The sequence below is a fragment of the Glycine soja genome, chromosome 10 (genome assembly GCF_004193775.1).
Source record: "Glycine soja cultivar W05 chromosome 10, ASM419377v2, whole genome shotgun sequence".
Taxonomy (NCBI): Eukaryota; Viridiplantae; Streptophyta; class Magnoliopsida; order Fabales; family Fabaceae; genus Glycine; species Glycine soja.
Genome location: NC_041011.1, coordinates 50,683,020 through 50,709,655, shown reverse-complemented (window position 1 = coordinate 50,709,655; position 26,636 = coordinate 50,683,020). Strand labels below are relative to the sequence as shown.

General features: G+C 29.7%; 2 protein-coding genes across 4 annotated transcripts; one reads left to right on the top strand and one right to left on the bottom strand.

The window, feature by feature from the left end:
- Positions 1 to 15,208: 15,208 nt before the first annotated feature.
- Positions 15,209 to 21,720, top strand: LOC114372352 (CDP-diacylglycerol--serine O-phosphatidyltransferase 1-like). Of its 3 annotated transcripts, none has more exons than XM_028329857.1 (13): positions 15,209 to 15,655; positions 17,160 to 17,350; positions 17,480 to 17,545; positions 17,642 to 17,701; positions 18,510 to 18,600; positions 18,841 to 18,895; positions 19,057 to 19,136; positions 19,253 to 19,369; positions 19,514 to 19,598; positions 20,247 to 20,338; positions 20,670 to 20,923; positions 21,043 to 21,131; positions 21,222 to 21,720. In XM_028329857.1, the coding sequence occupies exons 2-13, from the start codon at positions 17,190 to 17,192 to the stop codon at positions 21,350 to 21,352; spliced, it is 1,281 nt and encodes a 426-aa protein (XP_028185658.1). In that variant the 5' UTR covers positions 15,209 to 15,655; positions 17,160 to 17,189; the 3' UTR covers positions 21,353 to 21,720. The 3 variants fall into 3 exon arrangements, with proteins under 3 accessions (XP_028185658.1, XP_028185659.1, XP_028185657.1); XM_028329858.1 differs by lacking the exon at positions 15,209 to 15,655 and adding an exon at positions 15,919 to 16,117; XM_028329856.1 differs by lacking the exon at positions 15,209 to 15,655 and adding an exon at positions 16,267 to 16,357.
- Positions 21,721 to 22,691: 971 nt separating this feature from the next.
- Positions 22,692 to 25,801, bottom strand: LOC114371064 (palmitoyl-acyl carrier protein thioesterase, chloroplastic-like). Its single transcript, XM_028328468.1, has 6 exons — positions 25,205 to 25,801; positions 24,981 to 25,114; positions 24,350 to 24,463; positions 24,088 to 24,259; positions 23,757 to 23,825; positions 22,692 to 23,663 (listed from the first exon to the last, which is right to left on the bottom strand). Exons 1-6 carry the CDS (start codon positions 25,580 to 25,582, stop codon positions 23,328 to 23,330), a joined length of 1,203 nt encoding a protein of 400 aa, XP_028184269.1. The 5' UTR covers positions 25,583 to 25,801; the 3' UTR covers positions 22,692 to 23,327.
- Between the last annotated feature and the right edge of the window lie 835 nt (positions 25,802 to 26,636).

The window sequence follows — 26,636 nt, the reverse complement described above, 5'->3', positions numbered from 1 at the left end:
CTATATATATTAGTGTGCTTGAAAAATTGGTTAGATTATTTATTTGTAAATCAGCAACAATTAACTATTTAGAATATTTTTTGAAAATTATTAAATATGTCAATTATAAACCTCGTTAATCAGAATTATTTGACTAAAGAATGGAGTTACGATTATTTTAGATGGTGCATGATGTATTGAATCACTCATATCATGTCCATTAAGAGATCTTTACTCTCATTTAAAATAGCTATAAAACTTTTTATTTTTCCATTTGATAATATTCCCTTCTCTACTTCTTATCATAACACACTTTGGACATTAATCACACATACCAATAAAAATAACTAATTCAATTAATTTTGTTGATTTATTTTAAAATTTAAGAGTATCATGCACTACTAACAATATAAATAAAACACAAATACATTAGAATATCTAATTAAAAATATAAAATGCTTCCTACAAATTATAAAATGCCTTATAAAAATCATCAATTTATTTTATACTGTATTTTAATAAGGACCAGAAAAAAATTTGGTATGACATAAAATCTTTATTCTTGTATCCTTTGTTGTCTCACTATTTCCTAATAGCAATAATCAAAGTTGGATTCTTGCTAGTATCAAGTATTCCCTCTAATCGATTATAAGAAGAAAAAAAACATATTTCATACATATTAAAAAAGTTTAATTAACTTTATTAAATTGTGTAATTTTTAATTAAAAAATAAATATTTTTCCTAAATTATTCTTTATTAGAACTAAATATCAAATATAAAAAAGTTCTTAGTTTTATTAAATGAAAATATTTTAAAAAAATCTCATTAAATAAGACACAAATAAATGAGTTTTTTTAAAAGAAAATAAGAGATTTTTATTGCTTATATTTGAGACGAAAGAGAAAACACAATTATAACATTAACTTTCTCTTCAATATATCATAGAATAAGATATAATATGAGTGTGGGCTTACATAAAAGATAAAATTAATTTTGGTTTAAATTATTTAAAAATGGTATAATTTATGTTTCAACGTGAAGTTAAATATATAATTTTTTTTATCTCAAGTTCATTTTAAATTCAAAAATAATTCAGCAATGTAAAATCAAACACGCATTAAATTTACATGAATAAATTGATTTAGGCATGTTATAAAAAATTGCTTCAATTGGCATCAAAATGTAAGTAGATATACATGCTATGATTGTGAGATTTATAAATTCTCAATTAACTTCTTGGATCTTGGTGATTTTTAAATCCATATGACATGTGTATACCTTGGTCCATGGGTTAGATTTCTTTATGAAGCAGGATTTGATATTGAAGCGAGTATTCTGGGACTACTACTTCTTGAACTAGTTCAAGTATATTTTTTTCCCTTTAAAAAAATTGTTAACCAGTGATTATTTTTTCTTATTATAAGCAACTATTTTTTTTTAAAAAAAATGTGTATTAAGTTATAATGATATTTCTCTCTAAATAAATATTAGGTGGTAATTTGATAATTAATTGAATTATGTACCTTCAATTTTTTTTTTCTCAACTAAATATTGCACCCCCCCCCCCCCCCCAAAAAAAAAAAAATAAAAAAAATAAGGCATACACGGGTGACGTGCTGACACTAGATTGTTGTAAAACTTTTTTTTTTCACTTTAAAATTAAGTCATTTGTATCCACATGACATCTATATATCTTTGTTTTATAAAAAATCGTAGACATCTTGGAATAAAGTTGTTAAAATGAAAATTTAGTGTGTGTTTTAATTTATTATTTCTAAAATGTCATTATCTTTTTAACTTCTAATAAAAGGTATTTTAAAAAATAAGTAATTATTTTTCTAAAAAAAACTTTTCCTTTAGTAATCATTCTCAAATTTTAATAAATATATTATTTTTATTCCAACTTTAACTGCACGAGTCAAACTTTATACGAATCAAACAATGTGAACAAACATTTTTTCATAAAATATAGTGATTTAGATGCTTCACTTAGTTCACTAGATTCAATAATTAGTATATAACTTCTTTAGTCTTATTCGTTGCCAAACGCGTCGAAGATGACAAACCAAACCCATGCATTCGGTAAAAGAAAAAAAACTTTTGCTTTTGCTTTTCGTTAGGATGCATAGACTTTAAGAACTTGGGCATTATTACCTTACATTTCTAACTTTAGGGCCTATATTTTGACAAGAAATTACGTCTTTTGATGCTATAAGTGGCAATTTAAGTCATAACTAAGGTTGAATATAGGCATCGAGATGTTTTACTCTCACTTGAGTTATACCTTCTTAGTAGAAAATAAATTTAATGTCTTGATATGACACCATATGATACAATGGTACTTTATTTATCTACCAGTAATTATTCCTCTCGATTCTAGCCAAAGCTTTCTTAGGATCGATCAACTTAAGTCAGAACGTCATTAGTATGATTATTATGACTTGTTATTATTATTTTAAAACATAAAGTGTGCCTTTATTGCATTGAGCTTCTGGTCATCAACTGATTTAGCTTTTAACTAAAGGATAAGATTAATGTATTGTCAAAAGGTCAATCACAATCCTTTTAAATTAATATTTTATATATAGGTGGCAAGCATGTTTGCCATTTCCCTCGTTTGTTAGAAATCGAATTGCATCATGGTGGAAATCTCTTTTCTCGAGTTTTAAGGAGATATACAATCTAACACAAGAAGATTATTCTTCCCACCTTTCAAAGATTTGACCTAAGTTGAACTTAATTAATAGGGTGTGTTTTTATGCTTTTTAATAAAAAGTGTGGTTTTATTCATATTTTATTTTAAGGTTATTGAATAGTTTTGAGATATTAACTACACGAAAGTTAGAGTATCTCAATAGTAATTATAAATAGATAAATTGGGATTTACATTGATGGATCTAAATAGAACAAGTTATAACGAAAAGTCATTTATCACAATAATCCAAGCAAAACATGGAAGAACGTATAAAAAAATCTTCACATAAATTTTGAATAAAAGAAAATGCCTCACTTAAATAAAATATATAAAATCAAATTAACTTTAGAATAACAAAGGACAATAATATGATAAAAATCACGTAAAAATTATGTGTATTCAGTAAGTAAGTGAATAATTAAAAAATCTAATATCAAACTATTTTCTGATTATCCATAAGATTTATTTTTCACGCAATTTTATCATATTTATGACCCATATAGGTTTATACATCAATTGAATTCTATAGTTTTTATCATATAAGTGATTCTTGAATCAGCCAAAAAGTTGTTCAAAATTATGTTTTAAAATTGAAAATGATGATTGTTTTAAAATGAACAAATCAAATTTAAGAGAAAAAGGACTAGTTATTTATAATAAAAAATAGCAAATTTAATGTAAATGAAAAGACGAAGGATTAAGTTAAAGTGTATTATTAAAGAAAAAGAAGTAGAAGGGAGGATAATGATGTCGATTTACTAGCAAGATAAACCATTTAACCACGTTCTTTAATGCAAAAGTTTTGAATAAAGAGCACATGAAAAAGTTGTTGAATAAAGTTTGGTCAATTTATTACTACCTACAATTATACATAAAGCGTTCTTTTTACCAAATTCTATTATCTGAACATAAAAAGTTGATATTATCATACTTCATATTATATATAAATTTTTATCTTATACACTAAAATTTTTAAAAATGTGACTTTTTGTTGTTTTATTTTTATGTTAATTTATTTATTTTTAGATACTGCAGGTATTTTTTATCGGCGGTCCTGTTCGAGACTTGGAGTTATGATTCCATTTGATACATATTAAGATACAACACTCCCGGCAAAATATATACATAACACAAAGAGAACAATACAAAATATTGTTCAAGTTACATGATAACTTTTTCTCCTCTGCATTGTTTGATATACGATGGACAGCGATGTTTATCATTTTTTCTTTCTTTTCCTTTTATTTCACTTTCTATTATATATAAACCAAAGAAAATGAGGTGTTTGCAATTTGTGTTTTTTTTTTAAATTCGCTAATTACACGTGAAAAATAAAACAACAAAAAGCATTGGTGACATCGTTTGGTGTGTCCCCGAAATGTAGCATTGTATGAGAATGGACCGAAATTTGTTTTGGCTATATTAGCGAAATGGTTTCTATTTTCTAAATATGATAATGGGTATTGCTGTGACCAACATAGATTTAGAGAAGGGCACACCGGATTAAGAATTTGAGTGGTGATTACGTGAAGCAAATGGAGTTTTGATGTTGGGACTAGAAAGTGTGACGTATAATTATTTCTCTTTCCCTTAATATTTGCATTTTGCAGTGCATGTTGAAAGACAGTGATATTGATTTGTGTTGCTTGTTTGGGGATGTTCCCTGAACCTGAACTATGCAAAGGCAGTGGCACAAGATGCAAATGCAAGGAAAGAAATCAAGAGATGCCAAAGCCTATTTGCGTGCCGTTTCTCAATTGTTCCGTGCCCATGGGAACATGCAAACGCAATTTCTTCCAAGAATGGAATTTTCACGTTAAATATTTAATTAACCATGTCTACATTATTTTTTCCTGAAAAATGTCAGCAATGCGTGCATTTTTCTTAATACATTCTTTATTCTTTATTAATTAATAAAAAATTGAAAATTTTACTACTTATTTAATATTTTTCATTTATGACTTTGTAGTTTTAAAATAAAAGAATGCTAATATCCATTCTAGTTGGTATGCATTATCATTTAACAAAAAAAATTAAACCAAAAAACCGTTGAATATTTTGTTTTTCAAAATTTAATTCAAGAACATTATTGTACTTTATGAGTTAATTTAAAAAATAAAAATAATTATTTTTTCTCTCTCCTATATTTTGATTATTTTTTAGTCGATTATCTTATATATATGAAAAATATTTATATTCCAAAAATTTTGTGTTAAACGTTAATGCATTTCAATTACTATGTATAATAATGTCATAATGTGTTAAAAGGACGGTGGTGTTAACATTCGTCATGATGTAGCAATTGCCGTTTGAGCATTTGCTAATCCCATATTCCCAAAAATACTTTAGGTTCAATTTTCACCCATGACTAGCACAATATAACATTTTTTTAAAAAAATTAAGACGTTGGAAATAAATCCAGTAACTACATCAAAATGATTTTTCGTACACTGATCATGAAACTCCGAGCCATATTCGGTCAAAGCATTAACAACTTGATTAGCTTCACACAAAACATGTTTTCACCTAAAATAACCCTTTTGCTGATGAAAAAAATACAAAAAAATAGCCTAAAGCCAAACAGGGGCAAAAAGATTCCCCTTATCCATTCTCAAATATATTATTATTATTATGTTAAAAAAGAACATATGATTTGAGCGTTACAATTGATTATAAGTGTGACATATTCTGTGAAATTAACACACTTTTATTAGTGTGTGTGATAGAACAATTTATATATTTACATTAAAATTCACTAATAAATATTTTTTACATTGCAGTAAAAAATTTATTTTCTACATTATCATCAAATGTACTAATAAATATTATAAATGTATAGTAGTGTTATTGGTCTTTATAATAATCATTTTAAAAATAAAATTTATTAATTATTAATTATTTAATGATATAAAATCCTTTACATCCACACAACATATTAAATTCAAACTCATGTTGGGATGTTAGTTGTGTTCCTCTTGGCTTAAATGGGTGACAACGTAGGATGTTTTTGCAAGTCTCTCTCTCTATATATATAAACATTTTGGTTCCCGAATATATAAATTCGTGATAATTTAATTTTTTTAAAAATTAATTTGTCCTCAAATATATATAAAAAATACATCAATTTTGTCCTATGTCAAATTTTATGACTACTTGATCTTTTAATTTTATAATTTAATGTCAATTTAGTGTTACCAAATATAACTTAATGTCAAATTTATCATTTAATATTATAATTTATTTATAAAATAATTTCACAAAACTAAAAACGTAATTGGTGCACTTTTTATACATTAATGGACTAAAAAACTTTTTTTGTTATTTCAGAAATTAAATTATCACCAATTTAGATCAAAATAATCATTTATTTTTTTTAATGCCTGACAAGATTTAGACAAAATTTGTAACTCTTTTTAATCAAACTCAAAACTAAATTATAATAATTTTTAGTTAATAAAAAATATTTTTAACATGCCATTATTTGTAGTATAAAGATTTAATGATAAAAATACATAAATTTTATATGATCTGAAATTTATTATGACCACTGTAGAAAGAAAGAAAAATATTATGAGAATGCGAGTTTTTTTTTTACAGTCACGAAAAAGTAGAAAGAAAAAAAGAACTGTTTTTAGCTTATAGTTTTATATTGTATTGTTACAAAAAGGAAAATGCTAAAAGGCTTGAAACAGTTTTCGTTAAAAACACGCGAACTGTGTATTATGTTAATTTTTATTTGTTGATATATATTTTTATGAGAAGATATTATTCAATTACAATATGTTACCTATGATGAGTTTGGATAAGTTTCAATTACTTAATTCATTAAGATTAAGAAAAATAATTAATTTAATCGATAATAATAAAATTATCTTAAATTTATAATTTTTTAAAATTATCTTTATGATCAATACTAATATCTCTTCTAATGGGTTATTTTTTTTAGATATTTCTAATCTAAAAATAATTAATAGAAGAAACATCTTTCTAATAAAAAGAAACAGGTTATTTTAAACTTACATTATAAATAAAAACCAAAAAAGTATCTTAAAATAATTAAACGGTGTAATTTGTAATTAAATGACCATCTTAATAAATACACCTTAAACTCATATCTTTACTTATTGTAATAGTACGTAATAAAGTGCTAGAACTTTTTAAAGCAATAACGATCCTCTATCAATATGACAGGATCAAAGATTCAAAAAGGTATTTTATACGGCATTCAATGCGGCAAATGCCACCATGTACCCCATCGCGATTATGTCACACTAATCAAATCAATACTTGAAAGAAAAGCGTCACAACAGAACTGGGACTGTGTAGCTACAGCTAAAATCCATGGCAGCCACGAAACTTTGTGGATTAGGTTAGGGATAGGGTTGGGGTAAATATCTGTTTTAGGTTTTAAATTTTGTAAAAATTTAGTTTTTATACAATTTTATTTGCGATACTTTGTGTCAAACTTAAATCAAACAAATAACTATATATTTTGTATCGTTGATCAGTACACTTTCACTACCGAAAGTTTTAAAACACAATCTATCTTTATTATTTTAAAAATGGAAATAAATGTATTTTATAAAAGTGAGATAATTTTCTCAACTCTATTTTATTTGAATATATTTTAATTTTCACATTTTAAGAAACTTAAAAACTTACAACTATCGAACACGCCTTAATTCACACGCTTGAATTGTAATAATAGCATTGAACAGCATTAACTGATTCCAGTAAGCGAAACAATCTTGGATGCGTTACTTTTTATGGTTAACAGCCTTATTTAGTGTGGCACTAGTTCCTAATTCAGAAAACTAAACCACAAATTGCTTAGAAACAAACACAAGCCTTTGGAAAGTGACCAAACAAAACATTGTGAATCGCAATTCCCAACTTTGATTTTCTTTTCTTTCGGTTCACCTAGCTAGCTATAGCTATTCTATCCCTCTATAAAATAAAATTGATGATGTTTGAGATGCTGAATAAGTCACATTCACATGAATGTTAGCAACAGTTGTACTATCATGGTTGCATCATACCCGCATATTTATTTGACACACCACAAAATTAGTTACCTGGCCTCGAAGTGTGAGTGGTCACATAGTCACACACCGAAGGGCAAGCCAAAAGGGGTAGATCTTCTGGTTAATGACTTTGTGGCATTCAAACAATTCCAAAGGACACACACCGCCACAATACCCGTTTGAAATGACATCAACATCTTTCCCTCAAAGGGTCGTATCTGACAACAGCTGAGTCAATATTCCCACCACTCACTACCTCCCTCCCTGATCCTAATCCTAATCCCTATCCACGCTGTCATGTAACCTATCCATAAATGTTAATTACTGTTCTTAAAATATTTGTTAAGAAATTGAAAAGATAAATTATTTGAATGTGTAAAATTACATATTTTTTATGATAAATATGATTTTTAATCAATGTTGTTCAGATATTTGATACTGTTTATCTAGATCTTTATTATTTGGGGGTTAAACAGCAAGTAACTCTGTTTGGAATTGGAGCGTTATGAAGACGGTGACAAATAATGTGACACGGGTTGGTATAGTGTAGTTAATGTTAATAGCATTAAGCCATTGGGATTGGGTGGCTATGCTAATTGCTGAGTGTCACACTCACGATCATGTGCAAGGAGGGTGTTGAAATGAGTAATTAAGAGCCCACACATCGTACATGTATTATGAGCAACTGCAAAATCGGACACACAGACACCAAAAGCATGTCTGTGTCACATGCCTCAGGCAGCCCTATGCGTTTATTTATTCAGTATTGCACGTGAACAAAGCGTGGGAGCGATCTCAAAAGTGCCAAAATTCATCCTCCCCCTCCCCTATATTTCCCATCAAAGTCAAAATTTGTGATGCATGTAGAATATTCTTCCAAATATATGTTACATGCGTCTAATCATAATTTAATCATGTGTCTAAGCTAAACAATTTCAATTCATCACTGTTATTATGATGTAAATCTGTACCTTGCTTAGCCAACGTTTATGTATTTCAATTGTAAATTATATAATACCGTCCACGTTGGCTTTTACTATGTCTGTGTCTCGTTGACTAAGGTTGTGAAACACAAAGCCATTTTTTATTTTCATAAAAGATAAAGATAAAGACACTGCTGATGATGAGAAAATTTGATTAAGTAAAGAAAATTATCGTATTCTGTTCTCCTGTTTTCTCGGATAAATAATTGATTGCTCTCTAGTTAATTTTCTAGAAAAAAGTGGACGGCGGCTCGTTGAAGAAACCTTCAAGATGCAGCCTTTTGGAATCTGTATATGCCCAGTATTCGGATCATAGTATTTTGTAGAAAGTTTTTTTTTTTTGTCCTTCAGGTTGTTACGAATTTTATGAGTGATTTTATATTTCATATTATCTAATTATATGAGTATTTTTTTTGTTACAGCGGTGTGTTTTGTTGACAGAAAGAAAAGATAAATAGAAAATAAATTATATGGGTCTTATATGAAGCATCTTTTACACTTCACTTTAATTAAAAAAATTATTATTATTTTATTTATTTTTATTTTCATCTTTTAAAAAAAAACACATTCTATATGAGTGTTTTTAAATTCTTATGAAATAAAAACATTTTAAATTATAAAAAATGCATAATTATTTTAATAATAAGAGAAAGTGACGTTATTCATTGTTTTCTCATAATACCCATGTATCGATGCTAGTAAAGTAAAAAAATGTTAAAATTATAAGATTAAACCAATATTTTTTTACCTACTAAACAACTTTAATTTAAATATTTTTTCTTATTTTACTCTATTTTTACTCAATTAAGAAATTTTAATTTTCATCTTGTTTTTCTTCTCACGCTTTCATTCTTTCCCCTTTATTTCCTCACAGGCAAACATATGCGGGAATGGCTTTTCAGTGATAAGAAAATAACCTCGTATAACACAAACCATTAGCTCTATAATTTTAAACCAGAAAGTAAAAATTAATATTTAATCAACAAGTGAAAACGTTGCCACCTTTGCATAAATAATCTTACTGAAGACAAAGGAAGTTGACCCTTTTCTTCAACTAATGATTCATATATGATAATATGATATTTCTAAATTCTTTAATTTTTTTGTTCCTTAGGGAAAGATATAGGCATCTTCGTGACTTGCATGTTACCGTGAATACAAAGCGGTAAACTGTAAGCTTGTAGTTTTAACTTTAGTTAGAAAAGGCGTCTATCAAACAAAATTCCTAACTTACGTCATGACTCAATTTTGATGATGATAGGAGTAATATGTAATTTCATACGTATTTGACATTTTTTAGTTATGTTAAATTATAATTTTACAACATTGGTAATATATGACTAATTGACTATGAATAGTCGCACTTTTTCCTATAAGAGGCCTGCAATATAATTATTATATTTCTTTTTCAATCAGTACTTAGTTATGCAATTGCATGCCACTTCTACAGTCCAATTAATTTTGTTAGTTATCAGAATAAAAATAATTTTAAAAGTCATATAAAAAAATAGAAAACCACCCATACAATCCGAAAGAAACTGCATGTATATTATGTTTATATGTTAGATTCAAATGCCTTTTTATTTAAAAGTTTAACTGAATCAAACTGCCAGCACTTCCTAAATGTAATTTTATGTGTAGAGAGAATTCATGCGACCTACGACACTTATGTTTGAATAATTTTCTCTATAAGTACTAATGGGAGAAAAAAATGAAATGGCATACTGATTATTCATAAGTTTTGAAATACACTTGACATAGCGAATGAAATAGTTTTATTCATAAGTTAAAAGCAAGTTTTTTTTTTTTAAAAAAATTCAAACAAAACCCTATTATGGGTTTCGAACAATATGTTTTCGTGTAAAAATAATTATATATTTGTATTGATTAAGGTATTTATTATATAACTAGACAAAATTGTCATATTAGTTTCATTTAAATAGAATGTAAGAACAAATCTAAATACAAGAATGCAAAAAGAAAAATAATAAAAGTAATCAAAATTAAACTTCCAAGTTAATGCAACAAAACATAAAATATTTTTATCTTTGGCACTGTAGTAATTTTTTTTTATCACTATCCTAATTAGGATATTTGACTTTTTGGTGAGGTCCTCAAATATTTTTACAAATTTTGATTATTTAAATTGACTATAAATCATCAACCCACGACATAGTCATTATTTTATTAACTTTTTTTAACACCACCATGAAAATAGAAAACGGGGAAAAAAAAGAGAGAGAGTAAGAGTAGGGCATCAAATTGAATTCTGTACATTATAAAAGTAATTTATGTGTTTTCGTATTAAGTAAAAGAGAATTGTGCTCCAATGGTCCGAATATTCTTAGAAAAGCATAATACAAATGTGTCATTTCCAGTTAAGAATTCATCATAAAAAGGAAAACATGGTTAAAAAGAAAAAGATATCCAGTTATGAATTGAGATAGCTATGATCACAAAGAAAAAGGAAAATGATGTCGACAGCCACTTTTATTTAACAACAAAGATAAGATCGATAAAATGATAACCAACCATCGGAACGTGCCGTAGATAGTTGGTGTTCGTGATAGTTCTCTCTACTTTCTACCATTACTTTGGCAACACATCGATCAATGGTCAATTTCTATTGTGAACTTTCAAAAAAATCAGTTGTGCCTGAAAGCCCTCCTTGAAAAGGAACTTGTTATTGGTCTAGTTAACAAATAAGAATTAAATGCTTTTTTTATATTCACCACCAATTCCTTTACGTGGTATCCAGCGTGTTGTTAATTAGTATATGACTATTATAATTTAATTAAAGGCCTCAAGTTAAAATTATGAATATGCACTGCATTCAATACTAAAAAAAAAGTCGTTCCAGTGATTCTATATGGTTTGAGTAAAATTGTTTTTTTATTATAAAATAATGCTTATATTTTTAAGAAAATACTTTGTTTACAAGGGATTAAATATGTAGTATACACGGAATATTAAATGCGTTGCTTTTACATGAGTTTTTGTTATTAAAAAATAAATTTTATACACATAAATTATGCTTAGTAAAACTAATCGAAAGTTAACAAATTATCTAATAGTTAAAAGCTGAAAGCTTTTAAGGTGATTTATTAAATCATAACTCTTTGGTAAAATAAACCGTTTAAATATTTGAAAAAAATATAAAATCATATCAATGACATTTTAAAAATAATATAAAAAAATTGAATAAATATTTTAAAGATAAAATAAATAAATGTAAAAAATTAAAAACTAGAAACTAATATTTTAAAAACTAATATTTTAAAAAATATTAAAAATTATTTAAAAAAAATTATTTATCAAATAATGAAACAAATTTTTCAATTAGTAAAAAAACTAAAAACTAATTAAAGTGACTGCTAAAGTAGGATCAATTTCTTTTTACTACAGTGGTGAATTAAAATGTGAAGAGATACTACATTTTTTATATTACTCAAACTCTCACATCTAATTTGAAAACTAAGTAAAGAAGGAATTCATGTTCAAAAAAACTTATATTTACCTCGTTTCAAAGACGGTCAGTGATTCAAACTTACCATTTATTACCTACAAAGTTCTTACCGGACTAATATCTCGGAATTATTTCATTTTTCTGGGTGAGATTTGACTGATTTTTAATTAAAAAATAAAGAGCATATGATGTTTACTTTTTTTCTTTCCTGTTTATAAATACTTACTGCATTTCTTTTTTTTTTTTTTAAAGTAAAAATGTGTATACTTACTAACCGTATTTTTTAATAAATAATCGAAAAATTAAAAAACTTTTTTTTAATCAGAATTGAGATTTAGCAATATACAATATAAGTATGTTATTGTATTGTAATAAATGTGATGGTATATTTTTTTTGTTGAATAATTGAATGTTTTAGTTAATTAACATACTTATCAATTATGGTAATTTGTTGGCTTAACTATTGTTTTAGTCCCTAAATTTTAGAGGTATGTTTTTTTAGTCCTTGAAATTTTTTTAAAAAATTAATCCCTAAATTTTGATAATTTTTTTTAGTCCTTGATACAATAGTTGATATTTATGTAATTTTTAGCATTTTGTTACAATTTTTTAACACCATGAGAGTTTTAAAATATAAATTCAAACTGTTAAAAAGTAAAAACTAATTTATGAAAATTAAAAACTGATCCAAAATATCAATTTATTATACTAGAAACTAAAAAGATTTTTTTTTCAAAATTCAAGAATAAAAAGAATAATTTTAAATTTTAGGGACTAAAAAAAAATATGCATATCAAATTCAGAGACTAAAGCAGTCACTAAATCTTGTTTAAAACTAATTTTGATAAAAAAAAAATCAATTTCTACAATGCTGGTTTATTTTAAAATTTGTTGAAATTAGTTTGGCAAGAAAATAAATTGATTTTTCAAAATAAAACATAATGCTGATTTATTTAGAATTTAAATTTTAAAACTGTCATAAGCTTAAAAAACCACCCCAAAAAGACTAAAAAATGATATAAAGTATCAGTTTATCATGTTCCAGTAATTTGTCAAAATTTTGGGATTAAAAAAAATATTTTTAAATTTCAGGGACTAATAAAAACACAGATCCTAAATTCAAGGATTAAAACAGTAATTAAGTCCCATTCTTTTATATTTTTTAACTTGTGTCTTAAAATTATAAGTTATAGTAAGAAATAAAATTTTGTTTTTAGTATTTAATATTTCTTAAATGATTAACAAATAATAATGACTATTATTCTTTGATATTAGCATGTGTTCTGAAGATACACGTTTGCCCTGCCCCCTAATAATACCGTGTAAACTTGCCCCCCCCCAATATCGTTTTATTTGGTTCTCTTCAAAATGGAATTTATTTAATAACAGTGATATATCGACAATAAATTACAGTGATAAGTTGAAAAACCAAAAAGCGATTGACATGAACCTCACACGCAGTTGAATGAAAGGGAAAGAGGGAAAAAATTTCTTAAAACAACAAAGTGTAAAAATGAGAAACATTTATGCAAAATGACAGAAAGTGTTTAAGCTGCGTACGCTTAGTTGCCCGATTGTGATAGATGTCATTATTTTCTATCTTATTAAAGACCAGTCCAGTCACTAAATTGTTGCATGCTTTTTCCACTACCAAACAATTTTTTTGCAATCTATACTTCACTTGGAAATATAATTTGCTGCCTACATTTTCGTAAAGACATCAATATAATTAAACACGAGGAGGTGACTTTGTACCCCAGAAAAAAATATCGTCACTGACATCATGTTATAGAAATATGTGTACACTTCTCTTTCCTTTTTATTCATTAAAGTGATTTCTGGTACAGAGTTGTTCATTCCCCCAATTAAATCATTTTTTAGGAGTGAGTTTTTTTAATGATAAGATGAGATTTCTAATATTTTTATTTATTAATGAAATGCATTTATTATTATTTAACTTTCCTAAAACAGCATATTTACAATCATTTATTATAAGAAATTTTAATAATCTTACAGTGAATTGTCACGGAAAATTTTATTTTCATTTATGAAAACGAAAAAAAAAATCTCACTCATTCATAAATTAATGTTTTAGAAATCATTTATACCTATTAAATATTTATATTATATTTTATATATGAACAAAAATCATTTCCAGATCATTGTTCCATAAATATTAAAATATTTCCTGTGTAAGAGTGGGATATTCTTCTATATACCCTCCATGGCATTCAACTTTTTCCGTCATGATATTTGGTCTTTCCATGATAGTAATAAATAGTAGTATAACAATATTTTTATGTCAATGAATGCTGCTGATTTTAATTTTAATTAGTCATTCATATCATAGTGATATTATTGTTGTTATTTTTTTTATGGAATTGTCAAAAGTAGATATACAATGATGCTGTAATGATGTTAGTATAAATTGGCAAAGGGGCTGTTGAGTGGGAAAGGGGGGGTTTAATTAAATTTGGTTGTTTTGTTGTATGCCCTTGTAGGTTGCAATTGGGCTTTACCCCACATTGTATTTTTGTGTTTTATAGCTACTCGTTGATTGATGGCATGGAAAATTAAGAAGGGAATCTGGAGAGCACAATCGATAATGATATTTTGTAGCTCCACCGGAAAATGTTGGTGACCAAAACGTCAGCACAACACAAATAAATAAATTCCCTCCAAATTATAACTTACCAAGTACTACAACAAACACCACTAATTGTCCCCACTCCAATTACTCCAAGTAGAATTTCACAACAATTAAGAGACATCACATTCATTTTAAATTATTAAAAAACCCTGAAACTAGGATAAGATATGTTACTCAACAAGCCATAATTTTTTTCTTAAAATAATAATAATAATTTAAAAAATTACTAAAAATATTCTTATTGAATATGAAAAGAATTATATTAATATAAAAATATATTCATAAAAAAGGGAGCATATAGTGAGTTTAGTCTTTAAAATTGTGATTGGTATCACTTTACTATCATCCTGGTCCTGAACATATACATAAATAGGAGATTTTCACTTTAAAATAAAGGGAGAGGAGCAAAAGGGCAATTAAGGAGAAGGGAGAGGGGCATTAAAGTGAGGAAAAGTATTTACAAGTTTTGGGTCCATGATTCATCGTGCGTATCTAAAACATCTTCAAATCTATCTTTGACCGTCGTACTCTTTTTAATTTTGGCTCATCATCACCCTTCGCCTTTTCGCCGCTGTTGCAGACTCTGCTCAAAATACACAAACAACAGCCACCACACTTTCATTCACCCACCACCCTCTTACAATACAATATCTCCATTTTGCCCTTCTTTCCCCCCTCATCTCTATAAATATTTTAATCTCTCCCCCATTTCATTCATTAAGCATACACTCACACTTTTCTTCTTCTTCCTCTCATTCATTACTCTGATCCGACGGCTGCGATCTTCTCGTTTCTCCAATCGTACGGCCAGGGGTCCTTTGTCTGCCTCACTCACCTTCCCAACTTTCTCTCTCTACGTAAGTATCTTTCTTCCTCTCTCTCTGCAAAACAAAAGCCTTTATTATAACCCGCTTTTTCGCTCTCTCTGTATAAGTATAACCTCTTTTTCGTTACGAATCATATCATATCTATCATCACTCGCACGCACACACACACACACTCACACGCGTACTCCGTTATGCATTCTTTTGAGACTGTGCTTCGAATCTACTACTACCTCTCCTGACATTTCAGTGTACCTTGCTTTTTTTTTTTTTTTTTTTTTTCTCTTTTCATTTTGGGTTCCTTCAATTCCTCGATTTTTTTTTAAAGTTTTTTTCTTCGGCGCACCCCACTTGACCCTTGTTCCAGTGGATTCGGGGTTCGATTGGTTTCGCTGTTACATGCATCGATACGGGGTTGAATTATGCGCTGGGGTAATGGGTTTTGGTTCTTCTGCCAGATTTAGATCCATCGTGCTGCTGATGTAGCCGACTTTGGTAATTTTGGTTTGGATTCAGAATTTGAATGTTTTTTTTCTGCGGTTTTTGATGCAATGCGTTTAAAATTAATGTGTATTTTGTATTTATAATAGTAATACGCTTTTTTTCTGTAACGGTTTGTGTAGTTTGCTCTTGACGGGGATCCGTTAATTACTCAGTTTGATTCTTTGTGAGATATATGCATGTGGTGTCTTATGTGTTAAGATGCTGATGGGTAGTACTGTGTTCAAAATATTGGTGAGTGCTATTTATACTGTAGATTTTGTGATGGACTGTTGGGCTGTCAATCAGTGTTTTTTCACACAACACACACCAAAAAAAAAACACTGAATTGTGTACCAGATACTACTTTGGATTACAAAATTTGGGGTTTGTTGTAAATTCAGTGGTTATGCGTGAGTATGTTCAGTTTGGTCTTTAATTTTGAACCCTAATATGGTTTTGTTATGCAGAAGTGAAGTTACTTTTGTTTGGATCATTTTGTTTTACATGCTGGTTATGTACTTAGTATTCTCTTAAGGATAATTAATTGTATCAATTTTGGGTTCATTGCTATAGAGAAATTATATCTTGTGATTTTGGTTTTTTGAAAAGTCTTCTGGTTGTATGTTTTTACGTGGAGTTGTCTTGTTTAGTTCTCTTACAGTTTGTGTTTATTATGCACGAATGGAATTTTTACTGTTTTACAATGATATATGTGGACTCTTTTTATCTCCTGTTCTTTGTTTAATATATTTCTCATGTCAATGAAATGTTCATGACATGTCACTGAAATGCAACTACGCACCGATAACTAGCAGTAGTCTGGTTAATGCATCATGTGTTATATTCAATTATGGTATGCTTTTATATACGATACTGTTTCTTATTGTTTTGTCTGATGGATTTGTATCTGGATTAAGTGGATGAATTTTTTGTGACTATTTGTTGTATTGTGTGCTTTCCAGAAGTGGTCTTTTGAGGTGCATAAAATAAAACTCTGGGGCTATTTGTCATATAGCACCTGTAAATTATCTTATTTCTTTGATTTTGATTGTAGTTAGAGAGTAGCTTCTCTGGAACACCGAGTATGGAGTCCAACGGTCATACAAGAGTAAAGAGAAATGATATTATTAAAGAAAATGGTCATTCCCATTTGTTAAATGTTGATGATGAACTTGATCCATGGACCGCATGGGCATACAAGCCTCGCACCATCACATTGTTACTTATTGGTGCTTGCTTTCTTATGTGAGTATTTAGCTGGATAAATTAATGTCAACAAGTGCTGAATTTTTATCTACTTGGAAATTTGTTCTTCAATAAAATTAATTTTCTCCCCCCCCCCACTTAATTTTTTTATATCATTGTATTTACCAGATGGGCAAGTGGAGCACTTGATCCAGAAAGAGATGCATCTGGGGATCTTGTTACTTCTGTTAAAAGGTTTGGTATTTCTAGTTTACTTAGTGCTCATTTTGCTTAGTTTATCACTTTGCTTTATACAATTTGCATGATGCCTACAAAACTGTTTCTCTGTAGGGGTGTATGGGCAATGATTGCTGTTTTTCTTGCTTATTGCCTACTGCAAGCTCCTTCTACGTGAGTAATCAAATGAATTTATTTTGTTTAGTTTGATATTTTCCATCTACTTATTGTTTTTGGATGTATATATTAGTCTTGTTGCTTTTATTATATTAAATTTAGTTGTCTGGTATATTTGTTGAGTTTAGATTTAGATCCCTAGTAAAGGTCTTAAGTATATCTTAGAGGGGATTGAGTATCTGATCTTCTAGTTTCTGGTTTGAGAGTTGGCGTTTAAGATTTTAGTTCCAGACTTTATCAGTTATTTATTTCATTTTTTTAAGTTAAAGAGTTATGTTAAGAGAATAATAATTTATTTCATTTTATGTTAAGAGAATAATATTTTTTTTTCATTTTTCAAGTTATGAGTTGATGTTAAGAGACTATTGCAACCGCTCCAAACACACACACATCACTGTTTTAGAACATTATAAATAGGCCAGGTTATTTGGGATAATCAAGATATCATTCAAGATTGGATGGTTGCTGCTAGTTTACTTGCAAAGAAGAAAAGTTACTGGAAGATGATTCTTTTCAAGCTTGGGGTTAGAGAGAGAGTGTGTGTGGAAGGGATATGGAACTGTATAAAGATAATTGGGAAACCAAGCTGTTTAACTTTGTTTGATGGAAGCTCATTGCATAAAAAAATTAATATAATCCTGCTTAAAATTGTTCTGCTATGTTATGAATCTGGAAGAATATTAGTATAGTATATGATGGTGGAAGAGTAATAAAATATTAGTTGAGTTTTAGTTCAGCTGAAGTTGTAGTGAATTTTCTCTTGAGACTATTACCTGAATATTTTTTTCTTATTATTTTCATTCAGGGTTCTTATTAGGCCACATCCTGCAATTTGGCGCTTGGTTCATGGAATGGCTGTTGTTTACCTTGTTGCCCTCACATTTTTGCTTTTTCAGGTTGGTCTCCATGTCTCAATTTAACTATTCTTTTTGTGTAAAGTTTAAGTAGTTTTGTCAAGCGTAAATTTTACATTTTTGTAGTGTATTTTGTAGCAGATTCTTGCTTACTTTTTAAATTTTCATTGGCTAGCTTCCTCTAACTTTGCCTTCTGTTGCATGGTCTTAGTCATTTAGCTCTGTTTCCAGCTAGTGAATGAAAGTGGACTAACATGCATTCTCAATTTTTTGTCCATACAGAAGCGTGATGATGCTCGACAGTTTATGAAGTTTCTTCATCCTGATCTTGGCGTTGGTAATTCAATCCGATTCTTTTTTATTAGCTCTGAATTGGTTAGAATTAATTGATTATGTATCAGCGTTGTATTTGAGATTTGAAAACATTTTTGGTTAGTCAAGGATAAAGCTGTTTTCTTCAGTTTAAAAATATGTAATTTCTATGTTTGATCTTGGCAGAACTTCCAGAAAGATCTTATGGCGCTGACTGTCGTATATATCTGCCTGAAAACCCTGCAAGCAGGTTTAAGAATGTTTATGTATGATTTCTTTCACAACCTTTGTTTTTGCCTATGCTCTCCTAAAATAGTTTTGTTCTTTGCTTTATCATATTTGGAAATAACATGGGGCTTATATATTATGTTTCATTTTTCAGGAGACACTTTTTGATGAATTTGTTCTAGCTCATGTTATTGGATGGTGGGGGAAGGCAATATTGATTCGTAATCAACCCCTTCTTTGGGTGTTATCCATTGGTTTTGAGTTGGTGGAGGTAATCCCTGATCTGATTAATACACTCTGATTTTTTCACATAGGTGTGGTTGTGGGTTAGTGCATCCGTAAAGCTTGATTTTTTGTTTTGATATATCTATATCTTTTGAATTGCTTACATACCATTCTGTGTTGGCATCTTCAGTACACTTTTCGTCACATGTTGCCAAATTTCAACGAGTGCTGGTGGGACAGTATTATTCTTGACATCTTGATCTGCAATTGGTTTGGTAAGAGTTTTGACCCAATTTTATTTGACTTTTGGCAAGTTGCAAGGATTGCATGTGATTTATTAGTTAAAGCATGAGCTTATTTATCGTATCACCATGACCACAGATTGCATCTATAGTCATTCATTTAATCTGTAATAGCTTGTCAGCAGCATACATACTGATTTTGAAAACATGGCCAGCCCCTTAAATGTTGAAAGCTTGCTTGTAGGATTCTTCCATCTGTGAATTTTGTTGTTTCAAGTTTGAAGGTATATGAAAATGTACAATCTCGGATAAGAATTGCTAAATTATTGTGCACATGAATGGTTTGACTACGTTAAAGATCAGTTTGGTTACATCTAAATTATTTTTTTCATTGTAGAAATTTTTTGGGTACATCATATGAACTTTAGTGGTTCTTTTAGTATCATAATTCATGATTCTGCTGGTATATAATAAAGTTTTGCATTGAATTTCTTAAAAATCATTATTAGTTTGAATTATCTGATCCCCCTCTAGAATGCTACAAGAGGCTACTTGTTTGATCATTTTATTAAAAAAAATGTAGTGTTTTTTTGTGTTTGCACTATTGCTGAAATTAATGCCCTTTTGGATTTGAAATTGTTACAGCCAATTGTAACATCTTTTAATTTGGTTAATATGCAGGAATATGGGCAGGAATGCATACTGTTAGATATTTTGACGGGAAAACATACAAATGGGTTGGTCTAAGCCAGCAGCCTAACATAATAGGAAAAGTATGTTTTTAAGATTTTGATTGTTTTTGTCATCAGTTATTCCATTATGCTTGAATCCTTGATTCCTATTGAAGTTGATAGCTCTCTAACTTGAAATCTACTTTTTTCTTTGCCTAGTTGAGCAGTAGTCAATTGCCAATACTTGTGTTGACAGATGTTTTCACTAAAATTGTGTTTTCTTAATGTTGTAATAATAACTAGTATTGTCACTAAAAATGATTTTGACTATCTGACTATGTTAGTTGATTCTTAGTGTTAGTAATTAATTTATTGATTGCTAAGTGGACTGAATGTGACTTGAGTGCTCTTTGCTATGGTTCTTCGTTATCAGGTGAAACGAACATTAGGCCAATTCACACCAGCACAGTGGGACAAAGACGAGTGGCATCCACTGCTTGGTCCTTGGCGTTTCATTCAAGTGCTTAGTCTTTGCATTGTATTTTTGACAGTAGAGCTCAACACATTCTTTTTGAAGTTTTGTCTCTGGATACCTCCTCGAAATTCAGTTGTTATATATAGGTTGATTTTGTGGTGGCTACTTGCGATTCCAACAATTCGTGAGTACAACTCATACCTTCAAGACAGGTACATTCTTCTGCATCTCTCTCGTTTCCCTCCCACCCCTACCCAAAAGAAGTCACATTGGAGATATCCTACCAAATTTTTGACATTTTTTCCTCATATATTCCTTGTGATTTTTTCAGAAAGCCAGTGAAAAAGGTTGGGGCATATTGTTGGCTCTCTCTTGCCATTTGCATTGTGGAACTTCTGATTTGCATTAAGTTTGGACACGGTAGGTCTCTTAATTAATTCTTGTGTGTCATATTTTGAGGTTAGTATAAATCATTGTATAATTCACTGATTGATGGTTGTGTTTCCACAGGCTTGTATCCAAAACCAATGCCTATATGGCTGGTAATATTCTGGTCGGGTGTTGGAGTGACCATTGTTACATTTTTGCTTTTGTGGTCTTGGCAACTCCATCGCAGTTTAGGGAACAAAAAGAGGCGATAATTTCACAATTGCTGCAAGTTACAATGCTGCATTATTCTTTGATTGATTCCTTCCTCATTTTTATGGGTAACAAACCATAGCCATACACATGGTGTAAATACTATCATCAACCTCATAATTAATTGTAAATGAATATTAATTTCTCCTAGCTTAGTTTAGTGGATCACAGTTTCTTTGGGCGGCAAATTATAGTTCCAGCTGGTAGAGAGGTGTACTTATTATTATTATTTATGGGGCTTGCTTCTGAATAGGTTTCCACCATTGGTATAAATTGGCCAATTTCTTCGCCTCCATCGGAATGAATCATTCTGAAACGTGTATCCAGTCATTTCAAGGAAATTGAGTGAAGAATGCTTTTGCTTCATAAATTGTGTCCACATGTTATAATGTTGTTGCCTTGCTGGTCAAGTTTTAAATACTACTCCATTGGAGTTTGACATTACCATTAATTATGTTTAGGATATCGCGTTTTATGACTTTTATCTATCAACATAGCTACAAACCGATGCTTGATTATTAGGCAAACATTTGCAGTATTACTAAAAGTTTCAGATTTTATAATGTGATATAAAAATGACTGCAAATGGAACATTTGTTTACTACGCAATGAAAATAGTTTTAGAAGTTAGTAAAAATTTGAATATCAAATAATTGATTCATATTTGATATTGTCAACAATTATTTCTACTTTTTTTTTGCGTAATTTTTATCTTTGTATGCGTGTATGTGAAAAATATTTTCACATAATGAAAGTAGATAATAGAATTTGTTTTACTAAATTGTACAAATAAAAATATTGCTTGAATACTGACGTAATAATGCATAATTTGAATACATTTCTTCAAGAACTTCACCACATTATTCAAGCGAGATTAATTTTCAGTTGATTTTTTTTTACTGAATTATTTTTCAGTTGATCTTCCACATGGTTTAGGCCAGAAGATATTTCTAGTGTGATATGGCGTATGCAATAAATGCGTACACGTGTTTGCTATTAATTATTTTTTAAAAAGTCGTTTCTTTATCACAAGTTTTTATTATAAAGTAAAAAAAAAACAATTTTCTTTTTTCTTTATAATCAAGACACAATAGTGAATAAACAAAGAATAAATATTAACATACTTATTTTCTTTTTCATTTTTTTTACGATATTGTCTTCCCATCTCTCTCTTTCCAGGTTTCCTTTCCCATTACATAATTACCACATGTTATTTCTTCTCTTTTTCCTTTTTCTTTCTATCACTCTTTCCACTCCATGCACCCAAAAATGGGGTGTCCGTTGCTTAATTTAGATAAAATAAAAGACAATATACACTTGAATAACTAATGAAAAGATACCATGGGACCTACTAAAAAAAAGGAAGCAAAAACACCTTACTGCAACATCGGGTGCTTTGACATGTTCATGTGGGGTTGCTCTCCATTGTTTCACGTTTACTTTTCAACTCACTCCTACTGTGGCTTTTTCAAGAGCAACCTACAACAGAGGTGCTCTTACATTACTTTACTAAAATCCACTTTTACTTGAATGTGTTGGAAAACATTTTCCTTGTTTTTTTAAAATCATGATATATTTAAAATCATGATATAGTTTGCCCACATAGATAAAGTTTACTACAACTAAATAATCATGTTTTATATTGTTTTAATAAGAATTGGTGTAGTTGGGTATAAACCTGCATTCACACGAATAAAAATAATTTACTTAGTAGGATTAGTCTCTAAAATATCCAAATCTTTGACCAAGATAAATAAATAAATAAATAAGAACTAAGAACTAAGAAGGATATTCATAACTTACACTTCAATTGGAATTGTTACATGTATATTTTTTTTCTCCAAACGCTTCTTGGTTGTCTTTTTCCCATGATATCGTTTTCATTTAGACCAAGAATTTTTCTTGGTGGGTACACACCATGACCAGAGTATTGCTAACATTTGTTCCTTCCCAGTCCACATATGAATCTTACTAGGTCTAAGTGGAAAATGGCATTGTAGAAATCTTCCTCTTCCATGTAGTCCTTCCTCTGACAATTTCGTCGTTTTGTTTCTCTCCTTTGGTTTGTAGCAGGTGTGTATACCTTAATGGCCTCTTCTCAAGGCAAGTAAGGACACCACTACCATTTATAATATCTGATGATAACCCATTGAGAAGATTTGTGCAGTAATCTGGTTCCACCACACCATGAAGTATTTCATCCTCTTCAGGTTCACATAGTGATTGTACTATATCCGAGCTTCCACATTCCCTTCTGTACTCTAGTGTGATACCAGATAATTGGTGCCCCTCCAGAATTTGGTCTGGGATGGTCTGTAGAAGCAATCAACAACTGAATTTTAGAGTTAACAGTGACATTCATAATGACCCTAGTGAGTATTGAGTTGATAAATTCTTGCAATTTACCTCTAGCATCCATCTTACATACTTCACATTATTAACATGTTGGTTCATGTCCAAATCACTTCTCTTGGGCTGCAAAGTGGAGAGGGGCACAAAGTCAATAATTGTGTACATTCTTTGTGCTGTGGTAGAGCCAGCAGTAAATAAAGAGTAAAGAGAGTAAATAATGTTTTTTACACTATCATCTAATTATAGATTGTTATGTATGGTAAACACTAACTTTTTGTTGATTTTTAAAATAATTATCTTAAAAGTTACATCTATTACAATTTCTGATTGAGTTACATATTTTTACACGACATATTAAACTCTATAAAGTAAATGGCATATATACCTTCAAGTCAGAATTCATGTATTTTGCCTCTTTGTCTAATTTGACTATTTTTTCTTGAACATCATCTTCCTTTATTGCTTGCTTCTCTATAAACCAAGGTGAAACTTCTGCTCTTACCTCTTCAGGCATTTTGGAGAGACGTCTTGTTTTACGGTTCATCATCACCCACGTGCTGTTTTATGGCTTATTACAATCAGCACAGTGGAAAATTTGAAAATTGTTAGAAAGACTGTGCAATACATAACATGTATATGGTACTTACCTTGTTGCACGTGCAAAAATGCGGCCTGTGACTTGGCTTCTTATCAGCCAATCCCGCCGCATTCCATTCTTGCCTGATGCTCCAACCCATGTGTCAATTTCAACTACCTCTCCCCTGACACATGTTAAATTCATTTCTAGTTATTATGGTTTTGTCATGATAGTGAAACTAAAATTTCATTTCATTAAAATTGTTACAACTCTTAAGAAAATTTGTCACGATTATGGCCCATCACAACTTATTCTGACTCTTATGATAATGTCCTTATTACTTTCTTTGTTTATTGTGTTTGAAATGGCCATGGCCCATGATGGATCTAAATATGGAATATTTTAGTGAAATTCTATGCATGTCTTAGTCAACATGTAACTCTATTAGAAGAGGTAGATTTTTGTATAGCTTTCTGCTGCCAAAAGAGTATAGGACAAAAGTTCTTGCATACGGAGAAAACTTCTAGGAAAACCTTCAATAAATAGTACAACAATTTTGACAAGAATTGTCTCAAGTGAGTTGAAAACTTTATAAATTTGATTTGTATATTCCAACAAAAAAAGAAAATTTTCGGAAGGGTGCAAATGTTCATATTCATTAATGTCCTCCTTGAAATAATCATGATGGAAAGGGGCTTTACCAGATGGGATAGTAATCAACCAGAACTTGCATTCTTGAGACAACCCAAATGAGATCGTTCCTCACCATTCCATGTGTTGCTCCAAACCCATCACTCAGCAGTCCAGACATCCAAACATGGTTTAATGCAGTTTCCTGCACATAAGATAGCATATTTAGCAACAAAACAATGAAGCTTTTGTGCTTTTTGTGAAGTTAAAAATTTGGTTAAATGATCATAATCACCTGAAGAAGATTGAGGATGCTCTCAAGTGTGGCTGTTTTATCAGCTCCAACTTCATAGGACCTAATGACAACAGTCTGTCTATAACCAACTCCACCTTCAATGATGAGCCCTTGACGATGAGGATCAACCAATTGCTTCTTTGTTGGAATGTTTTGGCGAAGACCATTTTCATCAATTGTAACAGCTTGACCAAGAGTGGTGGTAGTTGAAACTGTTTGTTTGAGTGACTCAACTTTAACTGGGGACCTAAAACTCCCATTAGTTCTGATGCTGCTGTTCACTTGCAGCTTAACCTGGTCATGGTTTTCTCTCACGGAACAACACCTTACAAAATAGGTAGAGGCTGGATATGAGAAAGTGGCAACCATTGTTCTCATTTTGTTCCTTACAAAGTGGAACAAAACCTTAGAAGGAGAGGTTGGAAGAGAAAAATGGGAAATAAAACTTTTTTATAGTTTAACTACAGACGGTGTTAACAAAGCAGGACTTGGAAGTCTGAGAGACAAATAACTGAACCTTGTGTTTCAGCTGACATATCAAAGAGATTTTGGTGTTTGCTGCAGAAGTAACTTTTAGTTGTGTCCCATATGAGAAAGGAAACGCCCTAGTTCTGATCGATCAGGTAGAGTAGACAAAAGTTTGTTTAGTTTGTGTCAGGCAACTTTGAGGGTTTATGAAATCAGCAATGTTAATACTTTAGTATACATAAATTATTAAATGCAAAAGTGAACATAAAATAGTAAAATTTATTGTTTTTCAACTACTGTGTAAGAAGATTAAAAGAAAGATACCATTGGAGGATTTTAAATTATTTGTGAGGAGGCTTCAATTTTTTTATTTATTTTTATTTCTGTGAGGATTTCACTAGGTACACTAGCTTGATATCTTAAACTCATTATTACTGAGGCTAGGACTTTAAGAATTGGTCAGCAATAGAAATAGTAGTGCTTAGTATTATTATTATTGTTATTATTATTATTACATAGGTAGTGGTATAAAAGAAGAAAAAAGCAAACGCCTCCCCTAGAAGTTGACAACAGCCAATAAGAGAATGAATTCAGAGTCCCTTTGGTTGAAAAGTACACTGTTGTCTAGGTTTCTCATGTTAGAGGTTTGTTACTGTAGTACTTGTGTTGAGGCTGCAAGGAAGCCAAGAGAAATAAATGTTGCTTCCGAGGAGATAAGTTTAAGTAATGGAAGTTTCTAATTGAAATATCATGGATTCCTTAGAAATGTTGCGTGGAAGAAACCGAACTTTCTTGGAATTACTATGTTTTCTGTTGGTAGTTAGAATATTAAAGATTATGATAAGAACAAAGAGAAAATCAAACTAACTGAGAATTGGTTGAGGGTTTCCAGTTTCCACACTGATGCCAACATAGTTGGTCTGTGTAGCTCATTCAGCCAAGGACTTCTATAGATGTTATTTAT

Bases quoted from the DNA above. Each gene is read 5' to 3' on its own strand.
- LOC114371064 (XM_028328468.1), bottom strand. From the start codon at position 25,582: ATGAGAACAATGGTTGCCACTTTCTCATATCCAGCCTCTACCTATTTT. The intron at 24,260-24,349 runs GTAAGTACCATA...GCCATAAAACAG, and splicing joins ATTTTTGCACGTGCAACAAG to CACGTGGGTGATGATGAACC. The intron at 23,664-23,756 runs GTAAATTGCAAG...TTGCTTCTACAG, and splicing joins ATGTAAGATGGATGCTAGAG to ACCATCCCAGACCAAATTCT.
- LOC114372352 (XM_028329856.1), top strand. From the start codon at position 16,325: ATGCTGATGGGTAGTACTGTGTTCAAAATATTG. The intron at 19,599-20,246 runs GTAAGAGTTTTG...GTTAATATGCAG, and splicing joins CTTGATCTGCAATTGGTTTG to GAATATGGGCAGGAATGCAT. The intron at 21,132-21,221 runs GTAGGTCTCTTA...GTGTTTCCACAG, and splicing joins TTGCATTAAGTTTGGACACG to GCTTGTATCCAAAACCAATG.